Raw genomic sequence first — 10,586 nt, 5'->3', positions numbered from 1 at the left:
ATACTTTTGAGGGACTTCTTTCGTCGGGTATGAATGCAGGAAATAATGATGGTGGGAGTGGAGCTGATCAGGGGAATTATTATGAGGATTGATGTGATTTGAAGAATTTCATAATTTATTTTTGGGTTGTATGACATTATTGTGTGTTTAATTTCCACTTTGTAAGACATTAATTGTTAATTTTGGAATGCATGTTTTATTTGATTTTGTCGTAATTGCTATAGCTAGCTTTAATTATTATTAATATTATTTTTTTATATATAATATTTATTTTAATTTTAATATTTAATTTTAAGTTTATTTAAATTTTAATTTAATTTTAATTTATTTATAATTTAAATTAATGTTTAATTATAATTATAATTATTAATTTAAATATTTAAATATTTTATTATTAATAATTTAAATATTTTATTATTAATACTTTATTATTTAAATTAATCTTTAATTTAATTATTAATCTTTAATTTTAATTTAAATATTTTATTTTAAATTTTTAATTATATTAAGATTAGTTTATTATATATTAAATTTAATTTATAATTACATTATATTTTAAATTTAATTTAAATTTTAAATTAATTATAATTTAAATTTTAATATTATATTTATATTAATTTATTATATATATTATTATAATAAACTATTAATTTATTATATATATTATTATAATAAACTATTAATTTTGTATTTAAAAATTAATTTATTAAATACGTATTATTTTGTGGCGGGCTAAGCCCTCACAAAATATATTATTTTTTAATCAGGATGACATTTGTGGCGGCCAAAAGCCCTCACAAAGGTCCAATCAGAAAAATTCAGTATGTCCTTTGTGGCGGCCTATGCCCTCACAAAGGCAGACTTTTGTGGCTGCAAAAGCCCTCACAAATGCCTGTCTTTTATGGCTGCAAAAGCCTTCACAAATGCCAACCTGTTTCAGGCACTTTGTGGCTGCAAAAACCCTCACAAAATTTTGTGACCAACTTCTTTGTGGCTGCCAAAAGCCCTCACAAAATCCACCTGTGTGGCTGATTATACCCCTTTGTGAGGGCTTTTGGCCCTCACAAAAACCATGATTTCTTGTAGTGAAAACCACTTTTAGGTACCTTAAATCCAATAAAAATCTTGAAGAGCACCATATATCTGGGCTTTAGATGCACTAACTTGGAGTTGACTTTGGGATCTTAAAATAATCCTTGTTGATTTTAGAAGAGCTAACTCTTAAATCGTATCCATTCATCATTATCATGCCTTCATCTAGTCATTTGGTAATAGCAGCAATGGTTTGTTGAGTGATTTTGACAAGAATCCCTAAATTTACACTAGCAACTTCTCCATTTTTGTTTGCATTTGCAAACCGCCAAAATACTTTCACTAAAACATTTAGAATAGACAGTTGGTCTAGGCTAAAGTACTCAAACTATCCAATACTGGAAGAATCATTGATGAATTTGAACCCATTCTCAACAAGATTAGTGAAATCAATTTGAAGTTCATTGAGAACATCTAGTTGGGCCATATTACATGTCATAGTGATGGAACAAGTAGCATTACCAATAATAGAATAAGAAGTGAAACTTGAAGCCATTAGAGAATCAAGGAGAGTTTTAAAAAGGTTTCAAAGGTTTGCAAAAGTGTGGGAAATACATGATAGAAATGAAAGACTTGAGTGTTGTTGTTTTTGATAGAGCGTTTGAGTTACTAAAAGTGAAAAGAAATAACTATTGTGCATGTGTTAAAGAAACAAAAGACAACACATATCAGAAAATCACACAATGCAAACATCTTTCAAGAGAACTGTTCATATAATGGATAACTGAAATTTAAATTGACTAAAGGCATATGATAAATTCAATTCATCAGAGGTAGGGCATTCATATTTAACTAATAAGTTTATTTTACCATAAGAAAATGTATACATGAATTCCCACGTCACTCCTTTATATATTGAATATTTAAAATTTTCTTTATAAAATGAAATCTGTCATCAGCAATGGGTGTTGTAAAAATATTTGCCCATTGATGACCAATGTCAATAAATTTAATCTCTAAAATACCCTTATGGACAAAATTTCTTATAAAGTGATGTTTAATCTCTATATGTTTTGTCTTTGAATGTGAAACATGATTTTTGGTTAAACATATAGTAAAACTGTTATCACAGAAGAAATGAATGTTACTCTCATGTATTTTGTAGTCTTCTAGTTAATGTTTCATGCACAACACTTGAGTGCTAAAATGTATTCTGAAGTCAGAGCAATAGTTTTTTGTCTTTTGCATGACCAGAAAATCAGATTCACACCAAAGAATATACAACTTCCACTAGTGTTTTTTTCCTTTGCAGCGCATCTCTAGAGGCTAGCATTATAGAAAAATACTAACATGTACTCAAATGATGGCTTATAATACAAACCAAGATAGTAGTGTCTTTCAAATATCAAAAGATCCTTTTAACAATAGTTAAATGATATGCTTTAGGGTCATATTGAAATCTTGAACACATACACACTAAATACAATGTCAAGTCTAGAAACAATTAAGTAGAGGAGAGAGTCAATGATACCTCTATATACCTTTTGATCCACGTTTTTACCTGATTTATATGTATCAAGAGAACATGTGGGATGCATAGGTGTAAGCATGAGTTTGCATTTATGCATTTTAAATTTTTTAAGATGTTCTCTTGTATATTTGGTTTGATGACTGAATAATCCTTATTAGCTTTGATGAATTTGGGTTCAAAGAAAATATTTAAGCTCATTCGTCGTGCTTATATCAAATTCATTATACATTAACTTAGAATACTATTGACAGAGCTTAACATTAGTAGAAATTAAAATTATATCATGTACATATACTTAGACAATGAGATAGTCATTCTTAGATGATCTTCTCAATAAAGTAGTATTAACCTAGCCTCTTTCAAAATATTTTTTTAAGAGAAAACTACTTAATGTGTGATACCAAGCTCTTGGAGTTCGTTTCAGACCATACATTTATTTTTATAATTTAACAACATGGTATGGAAGTTCATTATCTTCAAAGGTATGAGGTTGTTTAACATACACTTATTCATTTATATAACAAGTTAAAAATATATTTTTCCCATCCATTAGTTGAAATAACTTTGTTAAAAGCTGCAAATGAAAGTACAATTATGATTGCTTCTAACCTTATTACAAGGGCAAAATTTTCCGTTATAATCAATATATTTCTGCTGACTATAACCTTGGGCTACAAGTCTAGCTTTATTTCATACCATTTCACCTTTCTCATCCAATTTTTTTTTGGAAAAACCATTTTATTCCAATTGGCTTTTTTTTTTTTTTTTTGAGTTTGAGTACAAGATCTCATACATCATTTCTCTTGAATTGGTTTAGTTCTTCTTGCATGGTCACGATCCATCCATCATCTAATAGAGTTTCTTCTAATGTTGCAGGTTTAATTTCAAATGAGAATCCAAATTAATATTATACTTATCTTATGTTCAAATTTCACTTTTTTAGTTATATGTTTTAAATTGAATGGCTGAAAATAATACAGAGAGATATGATTGTGTTTTATTAACAAAACATTTGTAAGGGAAGAGCAGCTGGGGCACCTGTTTTAGTCATAGTCAAGACATACCTTATAAAATGATCACAATTATCTTTGTGGCTCACGTTGAGATAATTGGAATAGATTGCCATATTATATGGAAAAATTAATTGAATTGAAAGGTTTTCAAACATTAATTTATTTTATGGACAACAAAACTTTGCATTATTTCTATTGTTGATGTTTTAAAAATATATTTTATAACTAACCCTCTATTTTTTATGGAACTCGCTGAGATTATTATTCCACTTCCTACTTTTATGTATTATAGCAGATAAGAAGATTTGAACTATCGACTCAAAGCAAATATTTGATGTTGATGTTTAATAGTTATTGTGCTTGAAATTTAGTTATACTGTCTAAGTGTGAAACTTGACTTATAACATTGTATTTATATACAATGATATCTATAAAAATCTTCATTTATTTTTAATCCATCAAAGATTGTTTTTTAACTAATTAATCCGAAACAAATATTTATCTAGAATATATTTTTCTCTTGACTAATTAAATCTTAAATAAAAATCATTTAACTAATTGATTAGGGGGTAAATTTTGTAAAGGAGAGTCTCGAAAAGACAAATACTTACTTCACTTAGAGGAGCATTTGGAGTTCTCGAGCATTATTATCTCTTCGAAATAGATGGAAAATTGGTGATGGTTCTAAAATAAAATGCCCAATAGTTGAAAAGTCCAATTAAACAACAATTAAAATAAAAGTCAAAATAATATAAACTCTATATCTAAATTAAATATCAAAATTATCTTGAATTTAATTTTATTAAATTTAAACAAAAATAAACCTTCGTCTAGGCATAACTAAAAAAGTAAAAACACACTAAAGACATTTCTTTTGCTCAACACAAGGTTTATGTTTTTAAACATGTTTTTTTGTCTACATGTGTATTGGACATATATATATATTGTATATCGAACTAATGTATATTGTATCCTTAATGGTAATAAATTATTTAGTGTTTTTTTCTACATGTAAATTGAACCTGTGTTAGAAGGAAACATTTAGATTTGAAATTTCTCGACCAATTAGAAGGAAAGTTCGTAATAATAGTCACTCAACGCATCTTTGAATTATTCATAATTAATGTTATATTTTAAAAATTCTTAGTGCTTTCACATACGTACCCATGATTATAATGAATCAGAGTTCTGTGAAACAAATTTTATACAACCACCTTGAGTTTTAAAATGATTGTTTCACCCGTGCGAGCACGAGTTTACATTTTAGTTTTTGTTATAAAGAGTTAGGATGAAATATGTTCTAAAGAAATGGTGTGGTCAAGATTTAAGAACGAATTAGGGTTGAGTATTATCTATATCAAAGTCTTTCTTATTCACTTTTCCATCATTAAATCTAGAGTCAATGATCATGCATTGAGAATATAAAATAGTTTTATATCGTTGTATAATAGAAATCCATTGTCTTACTATATATGGTTATTTAATAATCAATTTTTAAATTCCTTTTACTCTATTTTTATTGAACGTTAATGTAAAAACTAATTAACATTAACTTTGTATATTATTTTTCTCTTTAATTTATGTATAATTTTCTTTTTTGAATTTAACATGTCAACTCATAGGGATGGGAATAGGCTAGGCCGTCCATCAGGGGCCTATGGCCTGACCTACTTATGGCATGGCCTATTTAATAAAAAGGTTAGGCTCAGGCCATTTTTAAAGCCTATTTATTTAAATAGGCCAGACTCATGCTTATAAAAAAACCTATTAGGCCTGACAAGACGACCTATATATATTTTATTATTTATTAATATTATTTATTATTATTATTATTATATTAATAATATTATTTCCTATTTTAAATTCTATCAATTAAGCAATTACTTAGTAAACATTCCATATTCAGTAGTTGTTCCATATTCGGTAGCATTCTATATTTGGTAGTCATTTCATATTTGGTAGATTTTTATTGAACGTTAATGTAAAAACTAATTAACATTAACTTTGTATATTATTTTTCTCTTTAATTTATGTATAATTTTCTTTTTTGAATTTAACATGTCAACTCATAGGGATGGGAATAGGCTAGGCCGTCCATCAGGGGCCTATGGCCTGACCTACTTATGGCATGGCCTATTTAATAAAAAGGTTAGGCTCAGGCCATTTTTAAAGCCTATTTATTTAAATAGGCCAGACTCATGCTTATAAAAAAACCTATTAGGCCTGACAAGACGACCTATATATATTTTATTATTTATTAATATTATTTATTATTATTATTATTATATTAATAATATTATTTCCTATTTTAAATTCTATCAATTAAGCAATTACTTAGTAAACATTCCATATTCAGTAGTTGTTCCATATTCGGTAGCATTCTATATTTGGTAGTCATTTCATATTTGGTAGCTGTTCAATTAGTTAATCACTGAGTAGTCTTCCATATTTGTTTAAGAGGTTATAATTAGTGTGTTTGTTTCAAAAAAAAAATCTATTATTTGACACACAAAATTATTTTTTAGGGTTTAAAGGATGTTTGTTTCATATTTTTTAAAAATTATTTTAAATGGGCTTTTAAATAGGCTTGCAGGTCAGACCATACTTTTAAAAAGGTCAGGCCAGGCCGAAAAAAAAGCCTATGATAGGTCGTAGGCCAGACTTAGACCTAAAAAATAAATCGTAGGTCAGGCTCAGGCCTTTCAAAGCCTGGTCTGGCCTAGCCTATTCCCACCCCTATCAACTCACACATTGTTTGTTTACGAACTCACTCGTGAATGAGATGGCAAGATGATTATAAAATCCGACCCATTTTTTTGACGGACGACCCATACTATCTCTACGAAATCCACCATATTTAAAATGTGCGACTATATGTTGACAAAAAAATATAATGTTGATATTTAGTACAAATTAGAGATCTGAAGAAATGCAACAATAATAAATTATTAATTTATTAGAGAATGATAAAAAAAAAAAAAAAAAAAAAAAAAAGCTATATTTAAAACTTGAGAGTGAATGAAAAAAAAAAAACTGATTCCAAAACATTCAGCATTTTCCAAAAAAATGTGCGATAATATTTGACAATATTTTTTATATTTATTATGTAGTATGTTAGATTTAATTATTTTTCACAAATAAACGTATGTAAAATTATACATAATTTCTGTATACCTAATTAAATTTTAAAAAAAAATACAAGCACGGTATCTTAGAGAAAATCCATCAATAAAAAAAATATTCATATAGTCAAATTGGATTCCCTACTATTAAATTCAGACATTCAGTCACATTATGACTGTTGATCTTTATCATACAATCTAAAAAAATGTAAACTTTTATCCTTTATTTTATAATTTAAGTTATCAAATTTAATTATTAACCATTTAATTTTAATCGAGTAGATTCCATTATATCAAACTAATAAATATGGAATTGTTCAGTATAATCATAGATTTTTCTTTTCCTTGGGCACTGCCCTCTTTTTGTAAAGAAAGAATAAAAATATAACAAAAGTATTATTACAATCTACTCATTTAACCAAGAGAGGAAGGACCAAATTTTATTTCTAAGAATAGTACATACTCTAATTGGAAATCCAATTTCATTCTCTAACAATGAAATATATCAATAATTTGTTTCTTAGTATTCTTAGAGACTTATAAAACTAGTCTCTAAATAAACACTAAAATCTTTAAAAGAATAAATTTGACTAAACTGATTTAATATTTTTTTCTAATATTGCTCAACTAAAAAAAGACACTAAGAAAGACATGGGATCTTTGGATTACAATAAGAGCTAGTTCCTTCAACATTTCTGCACGACGAAGATGTGGTCTCTCTATCAACACCAATTATGTAGATGTTTTCAAATACAATGTTGGTGCAACCAATAGAAGCACAATTCAATTCAATTGCATCGTTATCATTTGATGTTCCTCGAATTTTGCGATAAGTAACATCACTAATTTTAACTGCGTCATTTGTACTTGATAATAAGGCATCGTATTGTTGATCAATAATCACAGGGTGACTCACTTTATAAAGTTTAATATCTTCGAATGTGATCTTCCTTGCATAACCACGTCCTCCCTATATATTTCATTAAACACAAACCAAATTAACATCAACACTATTTTATCCGATTTATTTCAAAAAATTAAAAAGTGACTTGACTTTATATTTTAAAAATTATTTTTATAAAAATTTATATAAAAATCTTTAAACTCATTTGTTATTGATAAAAAAAAATAATTTTAATATTCGTTAATTTAAATAATTATTATTAGAGATTTTAATATTATAAAAATCATATTTTTTTTAGAAGGTATCTTTTAAAAATAATTTTTATGAAGAACATATGAAAATAGTTTTCTATCTTAATTATTTTTGAAATTTTATTATAAAAAATTAGCAAATAGATGAAATATTTAAAATGGTGTTTTAAGAAAAACTATTTAATTCAATTTTTCATTTGAAAATATTATGTTTAAAATTATTTTTTAAAATTGTTATAAAAAATAATAACATACTATTAAAAAAATCATTTTTAAAAAAATCTTAAACAAACATACCCTCTATTTTAAAGATTTAAAAAAAAAAGTAGAATTTGCTTTTATTTATTTGTCATATTGAAAATCATTATTTTAAAAAACCAGTTATAAATGATAATTTTTTATAGAAGCTATTAAAAATAACTTCTCATTTGAAGTTATTTTTAGATTTTTTCCAATTTTTTTTTCAAAAGTGATTAATTATGAGCCTGTTTGTTACTTATTCTAAAAATATTACTTTATTAAACAAAAAACTATAACAAACTGGTCCTCTTTTATTTATTTTTTTAAAGTGAGTTTTTAAGAAAAATGTTATAAAGTTATTAATCACCACAAGAGTTAATTTAATCATACACCCAATTAATTAGAATCTGATACTTACCACCCATGTCTTGATTCTAGCACCATTTGTAGTCCCACGAAAAGTACAATTTTTTACAAGTATCTCTTCTACCATAGCAAAATCTCCACCTTTTCCAAGACTTCCGACACTATATATATATATTGACCCACACATTACGATTATAATAATAACATAATGCTAAAAAAGCAATAACATAATGCAAAAAATCATAAAATTATTTGAACAACTAACCTGATTCCATGGCCAGGTCCACAATAAACATCGGTTATGTTGATGAAGTTGGAACCACTATTAATGGCGATACAATCATCACCTAAAATAAAGAATAAATATAAGAAAATTAATAAGATGCAAACCCCCTGTCCTCCTTTTAGTCTCATTTGTGCTTATAAATAAAATATGGGAAATAATTTGTGACTTTGTAATATATAATAATAGGGAATAATCTAAAATTGAACCAGTTGAGATGGTTGAACGATAAATCAAGATGTTGGATGATGAAGAAATATCAAATCCATCCGTGTTGGGACTCTCCTCTGGTGCATTTATATGAAGATGCGAGATGCGAACACCATGGCATGAAGTAATGCTTATATGATTTTTTGGACTGTTGATGTGAGTCAACGTGGCAACATTAAGATTATCACAGTTACTAAATCTAAGAGCCTGCATATAAGTGTCAGATGAAATAATTAATTATATATTTTAAGCTTGTTTGTTACAGACTTTAAAAAAAAGTTTATATTTGCCATTATTGATATAATTTAAATTAAAAAAAATGCAATTATATAAGTTACCGTTGGCCTAGTAAGGTCAGTTTGGTCATGAAATTTGTTCCACCAAGGAGCACCTTGGCCATCAACTGTTCCTCCTCCGTTGATAACAAGGCCATTTATGTGCCAGAATTGTATCCATGATTTCCCAACATCACCTTTTGTCCAATCCCATTCCTCAATACTTTTTGGGGCACTAATAGTTCCTTGAAGCTGCCAACCCACATATTAGTATTAGGAATGATCGATTATGTAATCAGCATTAATTAATAGGATATGCATGAGACAAAAGAATTATTTAATTGACAAATTATTTCCCTAAAAATAATTATTTGATTGACAAATTAAGATGTACTTATATTTAGAAATTATTGAAATTTCCCTAATCATGCATAAATGTGTAATACTCCATTAAAGGAATAATCGATGAAGTAATAATTCACGTATAATTGAGAATTAATTAATAGGACATCCTTCAGAAAAGAAAAAAAACAATAATATGATTGATAAAACACCTTAAATAATTATATGCTTAAAATAAATATTTTTAACATAGTCGTGCATATATGTGTAACTTAATAACTTATGACCTACCACAACGTTAACCCGTGAAGATTTGCAAGGGCCTCGAAACGACACAGGTTGCAACAGGAATCTTTTGCCATTGGGTATGAGAAGTATTGGGTTACTTTGTCTTGTACTACAAACATCTTGCCATGCTCTCAAAAATGCCTTTTAACATAAAGTTAATTTGTATTAGAATAGATAAATTTTATCTCAAAAAATAAAATATAAAAGATTGAAAAATAAAAGCATATAACAAAAAAAATATACATTTGAATCATCAGTTTGGCCATCACCCTTGGCACCATAATTAAGAACATTGAAGTGATTGCTGCCATCTAGTAATATTTTATGATTTACTAATTGAGAGCACAAGCTAGGTGAAGCAATGAAAAACAATAGAAAGAAAGCAAAGAGTATTTTCATTTTTGAAATAAGAAAACACTAATAAAATTTAGGTGCAAAATTACTAGAACGTACTTTTGTAGTAAAATACTGGGGAAAGGGCAGATACTTATAAAGACTGTAGAGGAGCACTGATGGAGGAATTTTATAATTAAAAATTAGCAATTATAGTATTAATTTTATTTCTAAATAACATATATGATTCAATAATATATATATATATATATATATATATTTGGTCAACAATAATAAATAAATAAATAAATAAATAAACTTTATTGTTGTGTGATAAATTTTGTTGTTGTGTGCAAATTATATCTAATAATATTCAATTATCTCTATGTCAGTTAT

At 26.8% G+C, this 10,586-nt stretch overlaps 1 protein-coding gene across 1 annotated transcript; it reads right to left on the bottom strand.

Moving 5' to 3' along the window:
- Nucleotides 1–7,338: 7,338 nt before the first annotated feature.
- LOC101508868 (probable polygalacturonase At3g15720) lies at nucleotides 7,339–10,256 on the bottom strand. Its single transcript, XM_004497818.1, has 7 exons — nucleotides 10,101–10,256; nucleotides 9,861–9,998; nucleotides 9,291–9,479; nucleotides 8,952–9,159; nucleotides 8,725–8,806; nucleotides 8,512–8,620; nucleotides 7,339–7,668 (listed from the first exon to the last, which is right to left on the bottom strand). The coding sequence occupies exons 1-7, from the start codon at nucleotides 10,254–10,256 to the stop codon at nucleotides 7,339–7,341; spliced, it is 1,212 nt and encodes a 403-aa protein (XP_004497875.1).
- Nucleotides 10,257–10,586: the final 330 nt, after the last annotated feature.

Source organism: Cicer arietinum, chromosome 4, assembly GCF_000331145.2.
Source record: "Cicer arietinum cultivar CDC Frontier isolate Library 1 chromosome 4, Cicar.CDCFrontier_v2.0, whole genome shotgun sequence".
In the NCBI taxonomy this organism is placed as follows: Eukaryota; Viridiplantae; Streptophyta; class Magnoliopsida; order Fabales; family Fabaceae; genus Cicer; species Cicer arietinum.
The sequence above is the reverse complement of the archived record's forward strand: the minus strand, read 5'-3'. Positions and strand labels throughout refer to the sequence as shown.

Coding starts and splice junctions, on each gene's coding strand:
- LOC101508868 (XM_004497818.1), bottom strand. CDS start 10,256: ATGAAAATACTCTTTGCTTTCTTTCTATTGTTTTTCATTGCTTCACCT. Junction 8,807..8,951: donor TCGTTCAACCATCTCAACTG/GTTCAATTTTAG, acceptor TCTTTATTTTAG/GTGATGATTGTATCGCCATT. Junction 7,669..8,511: donor CTAGAATCAAGACATGGGTG/GTAAGTATCAGA, acceptor TGAAATATATAG/GGAGGACGTGGTTATGCAAG.